Source organism: Meles meles, chromosome Y (assembly GCF_922984935.1).
Source record: "Meles meles chromosome Y, mMelMel3.1 paternal haplotype, whole genome shotgun sequence".
NCBI lineage: Eukaryota > Metazoa > Chordata > Mammalia > Carnivora > Mustelidae > Meles > Meles meles.
Genome location: NC_060088.1, coordinates 726,168 through 749,411, shown reverse-complemented (window position 1 = coordinate 749,411; position 23,244 = coordinate 726,168). Strand labels below are relative to the sequence as shown.

Below are 23,244 nucleotides of genomic sequence, written 5' to 3'. Positions count from 1 at the left end.
GCCACTCAGTTCATGCTCAGCTTCCCAGAAACACAGTTTTCACTCTAAAATGAAGATATTCCTGTTTTTTTGGTGGTGTTGTTTGTTGGTTTTTTTTTTTTTTTTCCTTATGTCCTTTTGCTTACAGATCCCGTGTCTGTGAAAGTGCTTTGTAGCTATGGACTGTTTTTACCAGAACAATAATCGCTGTTAGTATTACTTAAAATTTTTTTTGAATTTAAAAAATTTAAAACTTAAATTAAAAGAATTAGGAAAAAAAAATTTCTAAGTAATCTCTACCCTGACATGTGGGGCTTGAACTCATGCCCCCGAGACCAAGAGTCACATGCTTCATGGACTGAGCCAGCCAGGCATTCGGATTTTTTTTCTTTTTTCATTGATGGCCCTGGGCACCCACTCCCAGGAGTGTATTTGAAGACAGAAGCGGTGGACACAGATGGTCAGTCCTAGCTCTGTGCTCTTGAGGAACACGCACCAACCGGTGTCCTCATTAACGCCCAGCCAACGATGATTCTTCGTTTGAATTCTGCAAGTCCCCCAATGTGAACTCAGGGACACCAGGCTCAACCCCCTTGCCCCCAGCTTGGATGGACCCAAGATGGGATGGGTGCCCAATGTCTTCACCGCCAGGTGACCCACCACACCTGCCATCCACAGAGTGCCTCCAGGACCTCACTCTCCCCACAAGCCTCCCCACCAGCCACAACGCTTCCCAGCCCAGCTCCTCATGGGTGGCGCGTAGGCGAGAGTGATCTTGCGTTTCTGTTGTGGTTATTTTTTTTTTCTCTTTTCAACAAGAGTCATCATTTTAAGTAAAGGTTGACTCTGTTTCCCGTTGTCATTTCCTTGTTTCTGTTCCACTCTTTAAGAAGAGGATAACCTCTTTACATTAACCATGAAGGCACAGACCTTCTGCTCACTCTTTCGTGTCTCTCTGCAAGTATGAGGACCGTGTTTCTGCCCTGGGCATCGGCAGCGCTCTTCCTCCTGGCCGACATGACAGTTTCGGAAGCCTCAGCACTGGGTAAGCCATGCTTGTTCTGTGGCCATGAGGCCACTTGTGTGAATAAAATGTCCTTTATTTTAACCTTCCTTCCTTCCTTCCTTCCTTCCCTCCCAGCTTTCAATGTTTCTGTTTTGCGACTGTTGTATTTTTTGTTTCCCTTTGCTTGTTTTTTTGCAACAGTAACAAGGAGCATGCACATTCCCAAGTCTCCACAGACCTGCTCACCTGTTTGCAGAGGGCTCGCGACGGACCGAGCTGGAATGCATTCGGTTCGAATGCACGAAATAAATAAATAAGTAAATGAAAGAGTCCGACGTCTACTGCGTTGAGGTTCTGGGTGGCTTCCCTGTTGTTTCTTCCAAGAGCTCAAAGGCATCTTGTTTAAGTGACTATAGACCTGTCGGGGATGAACTCGTGTCATCCTTGAAGCCCATGGCCATGTCTCCTGAAGGGATCCCAGCTCTCACCTTGCTGTGTGTTCTCGGGGCCTGTTCCTGGGCTTTTTTCTGGAACATGACCACCAGGCTGTGTGATCCTGGGATATGCTTTGCTAACATGGGCCCCCAAGAGAAGGCAGATGGGAGAGATTCAGCTACGGTGGGGACAGTGGGGCAGGTCTCATGCCTGAGGAGGTCTGATTGGATTTTCTAACGTGGGGGTGGCTCAGATGGGATCCGGGGATGGCAGTTTAGGGACTTGTAGTCTGTGAAGTGTCCCCTTCACTTGCAGGGGACCCTGCAAATAATTCATCGAAGTTTACAAGTCCCCGTGAGCCCCGTTTGCTATAGTCTCATAATGGTGCCTCGGGGTTCCAGCGGACACAGCAAGGAGTCCCAAAGAGCCTGTGTGGGGGTTTCCCAAGGCTGGGGCTGTACGGGGTCTAACCTAATTCCTGAACTGTGTGGCACCCATTGGTCCCTTGTCACATTCTCAGATCAGACCTGCCACTTGTCCCCCATCGAGGCAGACCCATGATGCATTGCACCCACATTTTACCACCTGTGAACCCGAAATGGCTCACAGTGGTTCCTGACATCTCGGTCTCCCTCACTGACACCCTAGTCTCGGAGTTACATGCAGAAAACCACGGTTTAGACCAGTTCTGGGTTCTGAATCCTGAGCAGGTGCGTGTGGGGACTGTCCATACCCAGAGGTGCCCAACACACTCAGACCCTTTCTGTAACTTTTATTTTATTTGTATTTTATTCATTTAAATTCAATTAGCCAGGGTATAGCTTTCTAGTAGCTTGTTAGAAAACACTTTGTGAACGAGGTTTGGGGTTTGCTTCCTTTTCTTTCAATGGAGTTGCCTTTTTGCCCAGGAGACGTTATAGGCATAAAAAACCTTGAAAACTAAGTAGTGGGAACTGGGGTCACACAGGGGCACAGCCTTAGGAAAGCTCCTCCTACTTCTCCTGTACACCCAGAGTCCACTGAGGAATGCACCGGGACACCCTGTCCCCCCGGGTCACAGCGGCCAATGGCAGGAGTCAGGATCCCGCACCTTCCGCCAGAAGGAACCCGTGAGCTCACAGACCTCATATGCAGATTTAGGAAGGGTGAGAGGTCTCCAATTATGATCCAACGCTCCCCCACACGCGCAGAGACTAGAGACTCAGGTGTGGGTTAGGACGGGAGGGGAGGCAGGGAGTGGAAGGTGATGTTTATCTGCCGGTTTCTGATGTTCTGATGGTGGTCGTGTGGGACACGTCTGGGCTTGTGGTTGTCGGGACGGTGCTGTGTGAGTAGACAAGGAACCACCTTGCCGGTGGGCGACATCGAGGTGACCGTCTACGAGGGAAGCCATGGTGGGCCGCCAACATGTCGGGGATGGCAGCTCTGTAGAAAGTCTCCCTGGGCACCTGCCTCCCTGGAGATGGGATGGACCCAGACTGGGCATCCCGCTGCCTCTGCACCCAGGAGCTGGGAGCACCCTGGCTTTCATTCCCACCTGCCATGTTGCCGATGCTGCATGAGCCTTGCAGGGAGTCCCAAGACCAGGCTTCCGTGCACACAAACGGCCTGAGACATTTCGGGTACCACCATTAACACTCCTCTCCCTGCCTTTTCACACCATGCCTGGTGTACCTTAGGACCGTAGCTGCTAACGATTATTGTCCCTATACCCTTGTGTGTGTAACACGCCCTCCTGTTGTGGCTTCAGCTGGGACTGCCCTCCAGTGTTCAATTCAGAACCCTTGGAACCTCCCTGGGAACCTTACTTGGAAATAGGGTCTTGGTCGATGTACGGGCAGGCAGCCATTAGCGGTATCCCCCGTCCTGGTGGGAGAGATCTATAATCGGGGCTCTGTGTGTGCATCATGGAGACGTGGGTGCCCGGGTCACAGCCGGCGTGGACAACCAGAGGAACAAGGGGAGCCCCAGCAGGGTCGGGTGGACCACAAGGACATGTCCGACCACCATGAGATAGATTCTGGAGGGTGTCCAGGTGGGGATGGGCCTGGAGGGGGACGCCCCGGTGTCTCTGCCTTTGCATTTGCATGTCAGCTGCCCAGTAAATAAAGAAGGAAGGAGGGAGAAAGAGAGACAAAGAGAGTCCAAACTGTAGCATTAATAACACTCACCTTACCGGAACGATTGCACTTTAACCGGATGTCACTCTGGAATCATGGGGACCCGGTCGGTGTCAGCCAGGGCTCAGCAATGGTGTGGTTTTGGCCAACCTCCTTCCTGCAGATAAGCCCCGGGTAGGGGCAGATGTGGGGCTTCCCATCGCATCAGGGACCTGCCTGTATACGGGGATGACACTTTGCCATCTCTTGAGCCCTGTATCCTCACAGTTAGGACAGATAAGAATGTTTCAGACTTTCCCACCTGACTAATGTCCTGGGTCCCTGTCGTCTTCATGCTTGTCTTTGTGTCTGCTACCTTGAGGCAGGCAGGCCCAGGAAAATCCTCATGATGGAAAGGCCTTCTGTGCTGTGCCCCTCCCACGCCACCTACGGCTTTGACCAGCCTCACATAGTAACCCCAGAACTACCCAACCCTGTTTGGGGGCGGAGTCCCTTGGGAACCGCCAAACTCCTCGAAGCAAATTCCTGGGGTTCATGAATCATTTTTTCTGTAAGTCTCTGTGTACAGTGAACTGAGACCCGGGAAGGAAATTGTTGGCGTTCCAATGATGGACCTGCAGGACGTGGTCCCAATGTTTGCAAAGGTGTCGGGCTCCCGATTTCCCCACAGCTCTGGGAGGGTGATGGAATCAAAGACACATGTGATGCGTTTTAGAACGTTTCCATCATCCCACATGGAAACTCTCGACCCAAGAACCCATCCCTCCCCCTCCCCGATCCCGTCCCCAGCCCCTTGACAACCGCTAACCTGCTTTCTGTGTCCGTGGATTTCCTTCTTCCGGACATCCCATATTCACGGTGTCCCCACGGTATCTGACCACTTTTTTCTGTGGCATCTGTCAGTCAGCCTTGTGGGTTCATACTTCAGCGACGTTGTAGGACAAGTGGGTCCTTTATTCCTTCTTACGGCTGAATGATACGCCGTCCTACCCATGGACCACAGCGACTTTGTCCGAAGACACGGCTTGGAGAATCTGGCCCAGGGGAGCCTGGGTGGCTCAGCCCGTTGACCATCCCACTTTCAGTGATGGCTCAGATGATGATCTCAGGGTCTTGAGATCCAGTCCCGGGTCGGGCTCTGAGTCTTCTTCAAGATTCTCTCTCCCTCTCCTCCTCCTCTGCACGTGCTCACATTTTCCCTCTTCAAAATAAATAAACAAATCTTAAAAAAGAAGAAGAAGAAAGAACTTTGCCCAGATAGCACCAGACCAGAGCATCTTCCCGATCGGCGTCAAAAGAAGGCAGCGAAACTCATTTCAGCCATTCGTTGGGGTAGACAGTCCCAAGTCTGGAGCATGAGCAATGACTTAGGAAATATGAAATTGTGAGGTCAGATACAATTTTTTGCAAAGTTAAGTGGCTTATTCTTTTTTAAAAAAAGATGGTAGATACATTTTTTTTAAAGATTTTTTATTTATTTATTTGATAGAGAGAGATCACAAGTAGGCAGAGAGGCAGGCAGAGAAAGAGAGAGGAGGAAGCAGGCTCCCTGCCAAGCAGAGAGCCCGATGCGGGACTCGATCCCAGGACCCTGAGATCATGACCTGAGCCGAAGGCAGAGGCTTAAACCACTGAGCCACCCAGGCGCCCGGTAGATACATTTTTTAAATAAAATTAAGTTGCTTATTCTTTTTTTTAAAAAAATGGTGATACATACAATTTTTTACAAATTGAGTTGCTTATTCTTTTTCAAAAAATGGTGATAGATACAATTTTTTTTTTACAAAATTAAGTTGCTTGTTCTTTTTAAAAAATCACTGTAACCTATGTATAGAATGTTCCTTCTGCTTCTTAAGAAATTAAGAAAGATTAATTTCTTAAGTATACAGGTCAGTGACATTAAGTACATTTGTTGTCCAACCATGCCCACCACCCATTTCTAGAACTTTCTCATCTTCCCAAACTGAAACTCTATTGCCATGAAACTGATTCTCAAGACCTTCTCATCCTCTGGCTCCATCATCTAGTGCATGTGGGGCTCTCCACAACAGTGTAGATTTTCTATACAAGTGAACTATTGATGAAGTCTGGCAATCAGTGTCCCAAGGATCTTTCTTTGCCTCCTCTCTCGGTACAGACAGATTCTATCACCGGGGCTGCCTGCATTATAGGTCCTCAGGTAAATTTGCAATTTCATGCCTTTGTCTCTCGACATGTCCAAATCAATTCATCATATCTGGTAAAATCAACATGTACTTTCTGAGCAACGATTACAGGGGAAAAAGCACAGTTTTGGAGTCTCCATGTTCTTTTTTGTTGAGGAGCTCACATTCAAAGATGGAGACCCTGGGATCACCAGAGTAAGATGGCATTGCTCAGTAGAAACGGTGCCACCAGGATTGCTAGTAATGGATTGACCCATGGCCTAGGAGCGTGGCTAGTTCCTGGAGCATGGAGGATGCTCCTGACCCTGCTGGGGAAATTTAGCAAGAAGCAAAATTGCTTGCCAACCTAGAAGCCTCATCCACAAAGGTGAAAGAGAGAGAAAAACCACTTTATTATTAAAGAAGCATTTAACCAGAAGGCAGTACACACCACACACAATGCACTAAAAAGATCGACAAAGACAAGAGTTCTGCAAACACAGAAACCCTTGTTTTAGAGCTGGTGAGCACCATGCATGACACACACACTCTGGGAATATACTATAGCTGGTTCTTGAGCAGGAGACCCCTCAGCACCGTTTGTCCCACAAAGTTCTCCCTAATTTCAGCCGGTAATTGGAGCGACCATCCATGTTAGCTAGTTGGTTTTATCCAAGGGAAAAGTAAACTCCTATCTCTACAACAAGATGTTGTTTGATAACGTGGAGCCAGACTTAACCCTCACACAGAAACGGAACATCACATTCCTTGTTATTTGCTTTTCCAGGTCTCTGAGAAAGATAATCCTGGGCCCTAAATCTGGAGGAAAGCGTACGAACTTGTAAAAGGATTTGCATGTATGTCAAAAAGACGGAGAAAGATCTCACAAGTTCCCTAAAGTTCTCCAAGAAAGGGAAGGGAAGCATGTCTTCCTTTTTGTTTAATTAACTGATTAATTAATTTATTTTAGAGACCGAGAGAGCACAAGCTGGAAGGGCAGGGGGGAGGGAGAGAGACTCTCAAGCAGACTCCGCTCTGAGTGTGGACCTTGACCTGGGGCTCCATCTCTGGACTCCGAGATCACAACCTGAGCCAAAGGCAAATGCTTGCCCTATTGAGCCACCCAGGTGCCCCACATGTTTTATTTTTAAACTCGATTTGCCCTTACAGGGTACAGGTCAGAGCAGGGGTGAGGACCCAATGTGGAAGCAGAAGTTCCCTTTCTGTTTTGCAAACCACACCCAAGCCCTTAGAGTTGGCTTGCGATTCTCAGACCTGCTTTCATGCCCGCCTGAAGAGTTTGCTTCAAGAGCACCACTTTGTAGGATGGAAGCATTTTGTAGGATCAGCAGAACGCCTTCCACACTTCCCTTCTCTTTCTCAGAGAAGTCTTGCCCACACCCTGGTGGCGAGAAACCCCATCACGTCCCTCACCTAGACTCCAAGGGAATGTCAGAGTCGATTCTGGGCAGTTAGCAAAGAAGCAACAGATACACGATGACTTCCTTTTCTTTCCCCTTTCCAAGTCTGACCAAGCTGCCAACTCTCCCGGCAACTGATTCACCATATGGGGGAGGTAATGAACCACAAGAACATGTCTCCTTTCCTGCTGATGCCCTGGGGTGTCTCGTTTATCCATAAGACATCTTCCACAGACAGAGCTCCAAAGATCTGTCATAATGTTTGCTGAGGACCGAGCTGTACACCCCCTCCCTTTCAGAGCCTTCAAAGGTGTTCATCATAAGACACGGGCAGTGGTTCCTCTTCTGCAGGTCAGGGATTTCCAGAAGCTAGGAGGTCCTTCCCAACATCTCTTCTATTTCTGGAACCAGTGGATCAAGCTTGAGATCATCGACTGTGTGATCAGTTACGTCAGGAACAAGGGTCAGCACAAAACAGAAGTATTCTGTACACCTCCGGCATGAGAAAGTCTTCCTTAAAAACTCAAAGAACATTTACATCCTTCCTTCTACCTTTGACTTTCAGAAGTCAGGGTAGATCCAGAGGCCCATAATGTTGTGTGTGTGGTTTTTTTTTTTTTTTAAGATTTTATTTTTTTTATTGGAGAGAGAGAGTGAGGAGAGGAGCAGAGGGAGAGGGAGAAGCAGGCTCCACACCGAGTATGGAGCCTGATAGAGGGCTCAATCTCATGACCCCAAGATCACAACCCAAAGCTGGATGGTCAATCGACTGAGTCATCCAAGCATCCCATCCCCTGGGATAAAAATCCCAGAGTCCCATGATGGGATTTTTTCACAGAGTTCAACTGCTGTATTTGTTGCCAATTCTGCACATCTTCCCTGAGCATTTTTCTACGTGTTGAGCACAGGGCTGGGCACCGTAGGTGACCTAGGGGGCATCAACGACGTTGGAAAAAGAAGAGTGTGGATAACGTAGCTGAAAACAGCAGAGAGAGGACTCGTTGGGGTCGCAATGAATGGCAGTCAGATTGCCAAAATGCAGGAAACCGAGAGACAAAATATGCAGATGGACCATGGCCAAACAGTCTAGGAAAACAGAGCTCTGATTCACAACCTGTGGCAGCCTGCCCGGGAAACCAGCCCCTCGAGTTAATATCTGACAACTTCCCTAATTTTCATCCCAGCTTCCAACTCTGAACCAAGCACAAAAAACCCAATTATGCTTATCTAACCAATCCCACCAGACTCTCTGCTTCTAGTGAACCATCTGCAGCCTCCCACCCCATGCCAACAGCCTCCATCAGGACAGACTCGAGCATCCGTGCCCCACCTCCACCCCTGCCTGGCTATAAGGCTCTCCCATTCCTCTGTGTGCCTTTGAGTCTCTGCCAAATGCAAGGGATGGTGTTCGACTCTCTGGTCCTGAAAGCTTCGAAAAAAAATGTCTTCTGCTTGTTTTCATTTGGGTGGGCTTTGTTCATTTCCACAGTGTGGATAGTCATTGGCCAATTGAATAAGAATATTGGTTGGAGGTCTTGAGTAACATGTAAGGGAAATACAAGATTGGATTTGGATTGCCGAGAGGCCATGATGAGAGAGCACGGTTAACTCCAGCCCACGAAGTGGAATGTGGCCCCCTGAATGTTGAGCGGGCCAAACCACCCAGCCCAGAGACCTCACAGGGGGGTTGAGCAAACAGAGCTAGAGCAAGGACCTGTATTTGCCTCCCGCTTGATGGGTCAGGGAGCTGAACCCAGCACTGAATGTGGAGTATGAGTTCCTGATCTAGCGGCTTCCAGACCCTCCTTCTTGGCATTTGTGGACATGTATCTTTTCACCTTCCTCTCACCCACAACCTGCTGGGTGTTAGAAAGGTGTCTATTGATCCATTCATCCATCCATCCATTACCTACCTACCTACCCACTTATCTATCTATCATGTATCTCTCCATCATATCTATCGATCCATCCATCCACGTCTATCTATCCATCCATCCATCCATCCATCCATCCACCCATCCATCCATCCATCCATCCATCCATCCATCCATCCACCCATCCATATCTATCTATCCATCCATCCACGTCTATCTATCCATCCATCCATCCATCCATCCGTCCACCCATCCATCCATCCATCCATCCATCCATCCACCCATCCATCCATCCATCCATCCATCCATCCACCCATCCATATCTATCTATCCATCCATCCATGTCTATCTATCCATCCACCCATCCATATCTATCCATCCATCCATCCATCCATCCATCCATCCATCCATCCACCCTTTCATTATCTATCTACTTACCTACCTATCCATCCCTCATCTTTTATCTATCTATCTACCTATCATCTATCTATCCGTCCTGATACTTCCACTTGGAACTCAACACGACTGAGTTCATTCTAGCCTTCCATATTCCCCAAATTGTTACTCCCTCCTCTGACAGTTGGAAACTTGCCTCTTGGTACCCGCAGTATCACAGAATGTTTGCTCAATCCTAGAATACACCCATTCACCACTTTCACAATGACTAACATCCGTGAAAATCAAAAGTACCCAAGACTTTCACTTGAAGAGCCAAGACCAAAGGACTCATTTGTCTGTGAGCTTTTTCTCAAGTTGTCATGTTTGGTATTCTCAGTGAGACAGCGAGTTGGGTGGCTGGGGGACACTGTCTAATGCTCCCCTGTGTGCCCCCAAGAGATGATATCATCAGACACGTAGTCGGTACTCAACAGCTGCCCATCATACTAATTAATGGTCATTATCTCTTGCAAACACAAGAAGAAAAGCGGCTGTAATCTTGCCGTTGGCTTATGCCTCTGTCCTGAGCAACCTTTATATATCTTGAGGCTCTCAGTGACATAATTAATGCCTGGCTTCTTTGTGAAAATCTTGATTTTCTCTGTCCCTTTAAAGCATTCTTTCATTTGTACGGCAGAAGTGCTGATGTCCTTTGACAGATTTCCAACTGTTTTCAATCCGTGTTTTCAGTATGGCCTCAAAAGATCCTCTGTTGGTCTCTTTTTACCCAGAAGGAGCATTGGAGCTTCAGATTATCAACTTTAATTTTGAAACCGTGCAGGTCACATGGAATACCAGCAAGGACTCTGGGACAAATTTGACTTTTCTCTACAAGTAAGTACCCTCAGGAAGGGAACATCCTGCCCTGTGTGCAAATATTTCTTCCTCTGAGACCCCAGCCGTTGGGAGGACCAGGTCATGAAGGTGTGAGGAATCAGAGTGTTCAAGTGTGAATGTGTCTGTTCTGTTTAGGCTCGAGCCCTCACCACAACTGCAACCTCAGAGCCCCAAACCTCCTAACCAAGTGATGACCGAGTCACACTCAAAACTACCTAGATTCTTACCAGGACACCCAGAAGGTGTTTGTTCATCCAGGACCATTTGCAATGTCTCAACAGATACCTTCAACGGGAGCCCTGTTCCCTTGAAACATGCTACGCACCCATGGCAAAGTTAACCTTCTGATACTTCCACGCCAGCTCAACAACCACCACCTTCCGAAAACATGTCTCCCTGTCATGGGTGTTGTTTTGTCTTACATGCTCAAAGACATGAGTGTAAGTGTGGGAGGAAAGGATTCTCTATTTTAGTCCTTATTCTGTGAATGCGAGAGGTATGATTTGTGATTGATTCTTTGCCGTTTGATAGCTTCTGAGACAAATGGGAAATTGTACACAAGAGGGACAGTTTAAGATGAATTGATGGGGAAAACAAGCTTTAAAAAAAGTGCTAGATTTCCTAGGTGATCACACAGGTAAATCACTTGATCATCAATTTCTTTGTTATGGAGGACATAATTCTTCATCGAGTCATTGCTTGGATTCGAGGACTTAAAGTCAGAGCCTAACTGGTCTTAAGTGGGAGCAGTGTTTTTTTCTTCATATTGTACGAAGCCCCAGAGAGATCTCTAATCTTGGTACCTTCTTATCAAAGTACCTGCTCAAATCAGGGGCATGGTGACTATGCAAGTCAAGCCGTATTTGTGATTAGTTTTCAGGGGTGACTGTAACAAAGTACCACAAACTGAGCAGGTTAGAACAACAGAAATTCATCCTCTCCCAGTTCTGGACACCAGAAGTCTACAATCCAGGTGGGACAGGGCCACTGAGATCCAGCGGGTCAGGGCTGTGCTCCTTCCAGAGGCTCCCGGGAGGGTCCTTCCTGCCTCCTCCAGCTTCTGGGCTCCAGGCATCCCTGGACTTGTGGCCATGTCCCTCCCATCTCTGCCTGTAACTTCATGTGGCGCCTTCTCTGTGTCTGTGTCTCATCTTGTGTCTCTTATAGGGATGGTGTCATTGGATTTAGGACCCACTTTAATGCAAGATGATCATATCTTGATATCTTCCTTTTAATCATATCTGTGAAGACTATATTTCCAGATAAGCTCCCATTCACAGAATCCAGGGATTAAAACATGAACATGCTTTTTGGAAAGCCACCATTCAACCCACTAAAGGGGACATTCAAGAAGATTAACCCTTTGAGAGAATGGATGATTTCTGTTTGGACAGTTCTTGCTGTCCTTGTAAGAAAGGGTCCTTGAAGCTACTCAAGGGGGTCCCCAATCTGAGTCTGTGGCAGAGATGTGGAGCATAGGAGAGGCCCATAGATGTGTGAAGATATTATTTCAAAGACTCTCTATGACTGAATGGGTCCCTTTTTTAAACCACAGGTCAAGCAGTGATGAGATCAGTAGCCAATGCTCCAACTATATTCTTCAACAAAGTCGCACTGCCGGATGCATCCTGGAGGCCAAAAAAGATGAAATTCTGTGCTTTTCCATCTGGAATGGAACACATCTCCTTCTCACCAAGTGCCAATGGATCAGTGCTTATTGTAAGTACCAAAAACGAACTCATTGCCCAGTGCTCCTTTCCTACTCCAACTTAGAAGAGACTGGCCTTCTAGAAAATCCATCTTGATACACACATTGGGCAAAGATGTGGTATGCCACTCTGCCCTCCAACAGAGAGAGAGAGAGAGAGAAGGACACCATGCCCTCCATACCACCCCACTGGTTTTTGTTAGGAGTGTTCAGGGTTGGCTGTCTGTCTGGGGTTACAAAACATTGTCAAATGAAATGAGTACAAACCAGATGGTTTGAAACAACATAAATTAATCATCTCCCAGCTCTGGAGACCACAGTCGGAGATCCAGGCAGGGCAGGGCTGCTGAGATCCAGGTGGGGCAAGGCTATGTTCCTTTCAGAGGTTAGGGGAGGGTCCTTTTTGCCTCTTTCAGCTTCTGGGGCTCCAGGCATCCCTGGGCTTGTGGCCGTGTCCCTCCTATCTCTGCCTCCATCTTCATGTGGCTTCTCCTCTGTCTGTGTCTCTCCTCTTCTGTCTAAGGACACTTGCTCTTGGATTTAGGGCAACCCTAATCCAGGATGACCTCATTCTATCTTCATGATATCTGCCCAGGTCTTATTTCCTAATAAAACTGCTTTCGTAGTACCGAGGTTAGGACTTGAACCTAGTTGTTGGTGGACACCATTGAACTCACAAAAGTATTCACTTTCTAGAAAGGAGTCCCATATGGCACTGTCTGTGTTCTGCCCTCATTTTAGTTTGCTGGGGCTACTGCAATGAATTACTACAAAATGGGCGGCTTAAGACAAGAGAAATTTGTCTTCCCAGAGTTAAGAAGACCCCAGACATCTGAAATCAAGGTGTGGCCAGGGCTGGGTCCTTCTGGAGGCTCTGGGAGATAATCCGGTCCATGCTTCTCTCTTTGTTTCTGTGGCTACTGGCAACTCTTGGTGTTCCTTAGCTTGTAGACTCATTAGCCCCATTTATACCTCTATCTTCATATACCCTTTTCCCGCTGTGTGCCTCTGTTTCCTCGTATGAGGACACCAGTTAAATAGGATCAGAACACACCTTACTCTAATAAAACCCATCTTTTCATTAAAAATGATACCTAAATTTATCCCAAATGCAGTTCTATTCTGAGATATAAGGGCTAGGACTTCAACATACGTCTTTCTTTAGGGGGACACTATTCATCCCGTAAAAGATACGTAGGAGTTTTTCACACAACCTCGAAGAGTTCCTCTTACAACATATATACAGGTCCTTGGAGCTCTGGTTCAAACCCATGTTATAGATATAAGAAGGAAAAATGACCCCGCAATGCCAATCTTATAAAGTATTAAGGGAGGATTCATGTAGGCAGAAGGACACAAGTCTAAGAAAACTTACAACATCTCTAATTTTAGAGACGTGGGATCTCTGTAGAGGTGGTGATCATTTTGTTGTCTCTATGTCTTAGTGAAACCCAGCTCCCCAAAAGATTTGAACTTCCAGTGGTATCAGGAAGCCATTACAGTGACCTGTTCTGATCTCCCCTACAAGCGTCTCCTCTACGAAATCCAGTACAAGAGTACGTTCGACACTGAGTGGCAGGTGAGTGGGGTGGCATCTTTTCCTCAGCGCAGGTGTGAGTAAGAATCCCCAAGTGGTAACCGAGAGAAACATGAAGAGACACAGAGACAGATGTTGACATTTATTTTAAGGAATTGCTTATGAGATTATAAGGACAGGCAAGTCTCAGGCCAGCAGGCTGGAAACCCAGACAGGTTTCCATTAGGGTCTTGAGACGTCTCTAGGAAACTCCAGTCTGTCCTCTCAAGGCCTTCGCCAGGGTGAGTAAGGCTCACTGACATTATAGAGTAACCTACATTTGTCTGATTAAAAACATTAATCATTTCTAGAAAACAGCTCTACAGGAATATGTAGGCTGACACCTAATTAACTGGGCACCAAACCTGGCCAAGGTGAGAAATAAAATTCACCATCATCACACACTGTACCATCCAGCCCTCTTTGTATGCTTTTTGAACATATGAGAACCCTTGCCGGTTCTGTGTATATGGGCATAATCTATGGAATACCTTAAAATTATGTGAAGATCAATGACCCAGGGGCTCACAGTTGTCTTCCAATAATGAAATGACCACTGTATAAACAAGGGATTAAATTCCTTGCAATAGCAGAGCTGAAATTAATGGGCAAATTCTGCAGAGAGCAGATGGAATCACCCAAATTATGTACAGTGAGATGTCCATTCCTGAAGGTCCCCAAAGTCTGAAGTAGGCTTGAAGGGGGTCTCCTACAGATAAGAGCCTAACATGACAAGAGTAGTTAAGCTACCAGGACTATGAGCTCCCTGCCAACCTCAGAATTCAGGGACTCCACAATTCTGCAAGTACACTTGTGTCCATCGAGCTCTGTAGACTTGGATAATGAGGTCAACCCGAAGGACCCTATATAATAGCACCATCCAGGAAATAAAAGGTAGTGTGAGTGTAACTGAACATCTCAGCCCAGGACAGTTGATACCTGCCATGGTTACAGGTGTTGGGAGGGATTTTCTTCAACATTCATTCAAGATATACTTATCGAGTATCTACTATGCCCCAAGCACTGAGGACATAATAGTAGCACCTAGCGAGGGCAACTTGGGGATGGAAGTGCTAACACATGAAAAGAATTGAGTAAATTCACTCTTACTGTGGGTACTCTTACCACTAGGCACACACTTACTGCTCACTCACTAGTCTTCCTCATTATTTTTATGTTCACTGGTGTCTGGACCAGGCATATATGTGAGGACAAGAAGGGAATCTGTCAACAGACGGGAATCTCTACTCTCATAAAGTGTACATCCTGTAGGAGGAGGCAAACCCTAAGTGAACGCATTGCCCATGCGACACACGCCAAAATCTGGAAACGGTACAATAAAATGCAGCGACAAGGATAAAAATGAGAATACCATTGTAAGGCAGTTAAAACAGGAGGGGACCTATCAGAAAAGAGAAAAAACAGACCTATTGCTGGTCCAGTAGAATGCAATCACTGAGGTGAGATTTGATGAAACTCATCAAAGAAATGGAAATGAAAGCAATAGGTGGGTACTGGGTTTCACCTAAAGACTATGCTAATAATAGAACGTGATAGTGGACAAATGTTGAGCACTAACAAACTTTAAGAACTTCCCCTGGTTCTGATCTGTTGAGTCCCTTTTCAGAAATTAATCCTAGGGAAAGGACTAAAAATGTGCATGAGGTTTTATACAGAGAGACATCTACTGAAGCATTATCTAAAATAATGACAAAGCATTGGAGACCTCCTCTATGCCGTACACTAGGAAGAGAGTCGAATTATGGTACATCAATATGGCAAAATATGTAAGAGCCACCAGTTACATCATGGACCTAGAATGAAGGAGGTTTTATGTTTTTTTTTGTTGCATGTTTGTATGTGTGTATGTTTTCTAAAGTTTCCAAAGTAAACATGAGTAACTTTTGTATTCTTTCCAAAAAGTTACTTTTTTTGGAAGGAGTAAGTTTTCGCCAAGTCATTCTTAAAAGCATACAGAGTCGTGTCTGTTACAAGGGATTGTTTCTTCTTGGAGGGGCGTCTAGAAATTGTCACTGCATTTGTTTTTGCTAGGCCGATACAGAAAGTGCAACAAGAGTCGCAACGCTGAAAAGTAGGAATCTTATGGGACTCTCTAGTACAAGGTTAAAGGGTTTAGGTCAAGTCACCGACCACCATGTTTGCTTTTTCTCTGCAGTCCAAGGAGGGAGAAACCTGCAATGTTACGACTGATGGCTTGGATGCTGAGAAATGCTATTTCTTCCGGGCCAGAGTGAAAACGATGGAGTCCAGCTATGGCCCTGACGCATACCCAAGTGACTGGTCAGAGGTTACACACCAGCAGAGGGGGGAGCTGAGAGGTAAGGCTTGTCACACAGCAATGCTGTACCCTGTCTTTTAGGGGAGAGAGGCTTAGGGGCATCTAAAAATGAATGCCCTCACCTCCTACTTCAGAGATCAATTTGAAAGCAATTGTTTCTCTCTCCAGGCTGCCTACCCTACTGGGCCAATTTCCATTTTTATTTTTATTAAGAGCAGCAATAATAAGTACTGTTTATGAGTGTTGTTAGAGTGACGTAGGCCTAGATTATAGACATACAAACAGATGATCGATGACATAGATGAATAGATAATGATAGATGGGTAAATAAATGGTAGTTGGTAGATAGTCTATAAATATAAATGGGTTGATGGATGGATAGATGGATACAAACATAGATAGATAAATCGATATGGTGGATGGGTGAATGAATGGATAGATGGCTAGGTGATAGATGGAAAGATAGATAGATGATGGATGGATGGAAGAATAGTTAGATATGGATGGATGGATGGATGGATGGTTGGATGGATGGTTGGTTGGATGGATATGAGAGATAGATGGGTAGATAGATGTATGGATAGATCAATGATAGAATGATGGATGGATAGATAGAATGAAGGATGAATAAATGGAGGGATGGACGAATGGTTAGACATGGTTGAATGGATATGCATGGACAGATAAATGGATGGATGGATGGATAGATGATTGATACATCGATAGATACAGAAGACAAAGGATAGCCAAGAGCAAGCCTCAGTATCCTCAAACACCCCTGGTAACGCAGTTACCTGACAGCAATGTGTAGACTCTACCCGCCTCCTGCACTGACTGCCTGAGGTGTGCCTATCCAGACATTCCATCTCTCTCTCCAAGATACTTCCCATGGAGATCAAGATTTGTGGACATCGCCATTTATAAAGGAAGGAAAATGGGACATCGGAGCCCAATTTACTATCATCTTGAAAACTGACAACACTCATTCTTTTTTCCTTTAGATTCGTGCCAGGAGAAAAAGGTTTTCCCCAAATTTGTTTTAATTTCTGGCATGGTTGCTTTGCTGACCGTGTTCCTTCTTCTTCTGTCTTTATGGAAACTATGGAGGTAAGGGATGAGCCTTCTCGCTGGTCTTGTCATACACATGGGAGAGAGGGCTTTCGTTGCTGTATGCCCATGAAGTAGAAAAGAGAAAGAGAGTCATCTGATAGGGTTGTTGAGGTGGCCATCATGTCCCCTACAATCACATTTCGCCAAGAGTGTCTTACAAGAAAATTGACAGAAATAATGCCAAAAATGCAGGGATACCTGGGGTATTCATTGAGAAATAGTGTCATAGAGACAGGAGAATATATAGAGAATATAGGAGAATAACTCCTACCAGAGGGTTAGCTTGTTCCCAATACAGACCCTGCTGAGCGGTGTCCACCTACCGTGTTAGAGTGCCTGGTGCTTAAAACAGTTTTCAATTGTCATTGAGACTTATCGAGCTTTTTTTGTTGGATGGAATGAGTGAGAATTGCACATAGACGCTCATCTGCTTCTCAAACCCAGTGACAGATACACCCACACAGTATTCTCTGAGCCTGCAGACAGCATCTCAAAAATTACTCAATAGCTTTTCTTTGCTAACCTTCACAACTGAGCCACCGCTATTTCCATCCGTATGTAAACCGAGTTGCGTTGCACCAAAGCGTCTGCCTGATGTGTGAGGGTACCGATGTCCAAGGTAGTGGGCACCATCTTCACTTCTTAGGATGAGGTTACCATAGCGACACAGGGGATCATGTGTAGAGAATGACGAAGGACCATCCTGGACCATGAGGCTGGGTCTGTGCTTGGGGAAGTGGGACAACTCCAACGGGCCCCCTTGGAGCCTGATACAGCAAGGGGGTGTGTCTCCTAATTCTTGCAGATTGTCCGTGACCTTTCCAGCTTCATCGCCTCCCTTTTACCTGCTGCAACAGATGCCACCAAAACAGTGCTCTGCTGTGGAGGAGATGAAACAATCAGATCAGGGTGTCTGCTGGTGTTCTAAATACAGAGCTGAAAATCACCCCCAAGGGAAGCTAAGGGGCACAATTCCTGGAAAATACTAGCATGTGCCCTGTCTTCAAGGGAAGCTCGTATTCACAGTGAGGGGTGAAAATTCAACTATATTGGTATCAGTGTCCTAAGGCAGCCGTAACAAAGGACTAAAGACAGGGAGGCTCAAATCACAGGCATTAATCCTCTCCCAGTTCTGGAAGCTGGGACATGAGATCCAGGTGTGGGCAGGGTGGATTTTCCCTGAGGCCTCTTTCCTTGGTGTGTAGACACCATCTTCTCCCTTTGTCTCCTCTCCCTGTGAGTACACACATCCCTGTAATCGCTCTCTCTTTTTATAAAGTCTCCAGTCATATTGGATTTGGAGCATAGTAGATTAGAACCTCTTAAGTTCTGTCCCTGGGGGCCTGTGAATTAAAGTGACCCAAGATAAATTAGCAGGGGAAACGGCATATGCTTCTTTCTTAATTTTTTTTAATATTTAATTTAATTTATTTTATTGCTTGTTTCTTTTAGAAAGCGTTCATCTACATGTAACTTTTACATCTGGCTTCATTTTTATAAATTAAATAAGCCATATGTTTCTTTATTGATGTTATAATTTTACGTGCAGGGAGGAATCACAGACAAGAAGTGAAAACCCAAAGTGGCAGTTAGTCCGGAAAGCTTATATGTTGGTTTAACAAAGGGCAAAGATTGTGGAGAAGTCGTTAGGCAGAGGAAAAGGGGATCTGAAGCTCTACGGGTAAATTCGGGGAAGCTGACTAGGAAATGTTTAGATAAAACTAATGGTAGAGAAAGGTTGTGTATGTGGAAATATTTCGGTGGTAAAATTTGTTTTTCTTTTTCCTGGTTATGGGTGGGGGGAACTTTTACAAAAACAAATTTCCATTGCAAAATGAGAAATGGATGCCTAGTTTTTAAGCAGGTGGGGAAGAAGACAGAGCTCCTTCTATATGTCTTATATCTTAACAGCCATCAGCCCCAAATAACCAATGCTCCAGGGGGCTTATCCTGATCACCGTCAGGCCCCTCCCTTAAGACTCAGGGAACCTTCATTATGACCACCTGAAAAGCCCGATCTCCAAACACAAGTCACAGGGAGGGTTAGGGCTTCAGCCTATGAATTTTGTGGGGACACCATTCAGTCCACTGCCTTAAGGAAAGAGAAGCAACAGTCCCTGTGTGACGGGAATTGGTATTGTGCAGGAAGGGGGTCCGTCCCTGTAACCCCACTCTTTCTTGGTGGATGGTGTCAGGGCCGTGGTGGGAGAAGGGAGTCAGGGGAGCTGAGGGGGAGTGTATGTCTTGACAAGGAAGACATAGTTCTATCTAGGAGCCATGTCCCTGAGGGGGGACTGTGTCCCCATCCCTGGCCCCTTGAAAGCCCACAGCCCCTTTCCGCAATGCCAGCCTGCCTGACCATGCTCTCCGTGTCCATTTCAGAGTTCAGAAGCTCCTCATGCCCATGGTGCCTGATCCCAAATTCACCTTCCCCGGGCTCTTTGAATCCCACCAGGGTAACTTCCAGGTAACTGCCATCCTCCCGTGCTTGTCCTACGGGATTTCTTTGTCACGCTCTAACACCTCCCCTGTACCCTGTTGAAAACCTACATGTATTCCAGCTGCCTCCTTGGGTGGCCATGAGCCTCTTTTGAACCGAGGGCCATCTCTTCCTGGTTTGTTCTTGGGCAGAGAGATAAGGTCCCGAGAGGGTTTCAAAGGGCGGCTTCTCTTTCAGTCAGCCCCCAAAAGCGGTGCCCTCCCGGGATTTTCCAGCCCAATCGCCATTTCATCTCACCAGGAAGTTGTGTTCTTAATCTGTCCCCCCCTCACACAGCCGAAAACAGACCAGAAACTTCCGCTTTTCAACGGTTTACAATCGTTATTTCGTTCCCTTGATAAAGGCTTGTGGAGGCCTGTGAGCTGCTGGGAATTAGGGAGAGGGGACCAGCTCCCCAACCCCGGAGCTCACCAGATGGTGCTGTGGATTTTATGGGACGGTGCACCGGATGTTGCCTGGTGCTGCCTCCAACCAGAGGCTTGAAACAGCAGCAGTTAATCATCTCCCTGTACTGGAGACCAGAGTCTGAGATCCAGGGGGGGACAGGACCAGTGAGATCCAGGCGGGGCAGGACCACTGAGATCCAGGTGGGGCAGGGCAGCTGAGATCCAGGTGGGGCCGGGTCATGTTCCCTCCTAAGGTTCCAGGGGAGGGTCCTTCCTGACTCTTCCAGCTTCTGGGGCTCCAGGCATCCTTGGGCTGGTGACCACATCCCTCCCATCTCTGCCTCCGTCCTCTCGTGACTTCTCCTCTGCATCTGTGTCTCTTCTTCTGTCTGTTATGAGGACATGATCCTTGGATTTAGGGCCACCCTGATCCAGGATGGTCTCATCTCTGATCCTTCATTAGTCACATCTGCAAAGTTGCTATTTCCATATAAATATCCATTTACAGGCTCTGGGTGTTACGATGGGCACATGTTTATTTTGGGAGGGGTCTGTACTCTCCTACCTCCTCCAGGAGCAAGTTGGATTTTGAAACTACTTAGACGTCGGGGAGTTAAAAAAACAGGGGAAAATTTTTTTCGCCCTACCCTCTTATGTTCTGTGTTCAGGGCCTGCAAATTAACCAGATGAAAAAGTCATATTAACAGAAGAAAATGTTTATTTCATATACACGTGAGGGTGGAGGAGGGTTCACGGAAAAGAAGTGAAAACCCCAAAGAGGTGATTAGACCTGGGGGCTCCTGTGCCATTTTCATGAGGCGTGATGAAGCCTGGAGAAGCAACAGGGCAGAGGAAAAGGGAGGGTTGGCAGGTGTGATGTGGGAAGTGACTAGGTTGATAGTAAAGGTGGTTGAGTGAGGTTTATTTTGCAGACAGAAGCCCTCTGGGGTGGCCAGGGCTGTCTCTGCCATTGTAAAGACACCTTTGCAAATGCAAATCTTTAAAAGGAAAACTTATGGCCAGACTTTTGTGCAGAAAGGGGGAAGGCAGAGAATTCCTCCCACGGCTGTTCTTTTTTAATCACCTTCAGCTCAAAATAATCTTTGGCCCCAAGTCCTTTACGGTGGGAAGGTGGGGTTGTCCCAATCCTTTTCTAGGAGAGGGGAGAGAATTAGAACAGAGTTTTCACGACAGAAAAAATGAAGAGTGAGATGGGGGAGGCTGGGCTGGGGGAGACCCAATGCCAGACAGGAGCAAGGACATTCCCCCTGTTGGCACACAGTCTCATGGAGCCCCCAGACCCAGGTGTGCCCCCACCAGCATCGAGGACATCCCTGGGGGGGCTTTTTAGAATTGCTGTGTCCAGAGCACCGCTGAGTGATAGCCTCAGTCACAAGATTCCAGGCGACTTACAAACACAATCACGCTTGAGAAAAGCCATGCCAGAAGGCGTGTTCCTTGCCCTGACAGGTTTAGAAGGTCACGGAGGTTCTGCAAACAGCTTTTGAGGCCAATGATAAAAGGCACGTCTGAAAAGCACCATGGGCTTAGCTCAGAGATGCAGACATGAACCCCAGCATTTTCTGTTCCCTGGGATTGGCGTTTCTGTCAGAGGGAGGCTGCCTGGGTCCCAGGGATGCACAGCCAGGGGACCACGAGAGGAGAGGCATTTCCTTGGGTTCACGATGCCATGTTTCATCCCCACAGGAGTGGATAAAGGACACCCAGAACGTGGCCCACTTGAATAAAATGGAAGGTGCGGAGCAAGAGTGTGCCCCAGAAGAGGCCCTAGTTGTCCACGTGGTCAAGAATGAGGCTGAGATGCCCATCATGATGACCAGTCCATTGTGCCCACAGACGGAGGAGGAAGAAGCCTCCAGGGACCCCAGCCGGCTCCCTTGCCAGCCCCTGCAAGGTGGAGAGGAGGTTTCTCTTGGGGGCTTTACATTTGTGATGAGTGACAACTCATATGTGATGTTATGAGGGCATGCAAAGTCAAAAGCCAGCATTGGGATCTATGTTGAGCTACGGGCTCGAGGAGGAGCATCTAGGGGACTCAACACCATGGTAAAGAGAACACAAATATGGCCAGTGTCTGGGGGAGGATTACTGAAGACCCCTAATGCCAACCCATTGCACCCACTGGGTCATCTCTCATCGCACAGACGTTGCTACTCAAGGGCTCAAAGGTAGAATCACTGTAGATGGAATCCCGTGCATTGAAGGTTTCCTGCTTTGAGCTCACATCTCTTTGTGACTGACGTTTTCCCACAAATCGTAAGGAAAGATGATCAGGTGCCCTGAAACCATCTTCATCCGTGCATCTCACCCACGTCCTATCCTGACGTTTCCGTTCCCGAGCGTTTTCTCTGCTCTTCCGTCCTGCAGCACATGGACCCAGAAGCAGATCTCCGTGCTCCTGGGTGAGAAAGGAGCCCTGCCTTGCTGATGCCAACCAGCCACCCAGCTCTCGCTCTGAGAGCTTTTCAACCCCTGGGGCATTGGCTTCACAAGACTCTGTGTTTCTCGGTGTCCACCCTCGTGGCCTTTACTCCAGAGACAGCCAACGTTACGATGCGGTGTGCGGTCACCAAAAGCATCTTGCCCTTGGGTGTCCATCTCCTTTTGTGAGTGGAAATAAAGAGACCAAAGAACAAACTGGCTTGAGTTTTACTGACTTCAGTAGGTTGTGGGTGTTTGTGGAGACGGTGGAGAACACTACCAATGTTATCCCCTTGGACTTCAAGTACGGGATGTTCCTCAGTTTTCCAGATGGTGGTTCTTCCCACTGGCAGAGGATGGAGGCGGGTTTGCCGTTTGGAGCCAGGGGCCCGTCAGCATTTCCCCTCCTGTATTAGGGCGACTGTGAGAAACACCCCACACGGGGGAGACTTCAACAATAGGAATTCATCTCTCAGTCTGGAGGCTGGGAGGCTGAGATCCAGGCGGGGCTGAGGCAGGTTCCTCCTGAGGCCTCTCTCCTTGGGTGTAGACCCCATGTTCTCCCCGTGTCCTCATGTGGTGGTCCCTGTGCCTGTCTGTGTCCTTATCCCCTCTTCTTGTCAGGACCGCAGTCCTACGGGATCAGGGCCCCTCCTAGTGACCTCATTGTGCCTTAATTACCTGTTTGAAGACCCAGTCTCCAAATACAGCCGCATTTTGGGGTCCTGGATGAGGGCCTTGACATATGGAGTTTGGGGGGAAGCCAGTCAACCCATAACAGCTCCCATGTAATCGCAAGAAGCGGTGATGTTCGGAAACATGATCCATGCACCACAAGGGCGACCCACGGTGGAGGGGTCAGGGAGTCTGTGCCTAGGGTCCCAGGTGAACCCTCTGTTTTCTGTTCCCGTAATTACCGCCATTTTGCACCGGAGAGACCCTCGCACGAGCTGCCCCAGCACAAGCAGG

The 23,244-nt window shown here is 47.3% G+C and overlaps 1 protein-coding gene across 1 annotated transcript; it reads left to right on the top strand.

The window, feature by feature from the left end:
* Window positions 1-942: 942 nt before the first annotated feature.
* On the top strand, window positions 943-22,424 carry LOC123935854 (cytokine receptor-like factor 2). Its single transcript, XM_045996694.1, has 8 exons — window positions 943-1,024; window positions 10,149-10,251; window positions 11,810-11,973; window positions 13,408-13,541; window positions 15,715-15,877; window positions 16,839-16,944; window positions 19,330-19,414; window positions 21,541-22,424. The coding sequence occupies exons 1-8, from the start codon at window positions 943-945 to the stop codon at window positions 21,814-21,816; spliced, it is 1,113 nt and encodes a 370-aa protein (XP_045852650.1). The 3' UTR covers window positions 21,817-22,424.
* Window positions 22,425-23,244: the final 820 nt, after the last annotated feature.

Excerpts from the sequence above, each read along its gene's own strand:
- LOC123935854 (XM_045996694.1), top strand. The coding sequence starts at position 943 with ATGAGGACCGTGTTTCTGCCCTGGGCATCGGCAGCGCTCTTCCTCCTG. Across the intron at positions 10,252-11,809 it reads AATTTGACTTTTCTCTACAA|GTCAAGCAGTGATGAGATCA; the intron begins GTAAGTACCCTC and ends TTTAAACCACAG. Across the intron at positions 19,415-21,540 it reads CCCACCAGGGTAACTTCCAG|GAGTGGATAAAGGACACCCA; the intron begins GTAACTGCCATC and ends TCATCCCCACAG.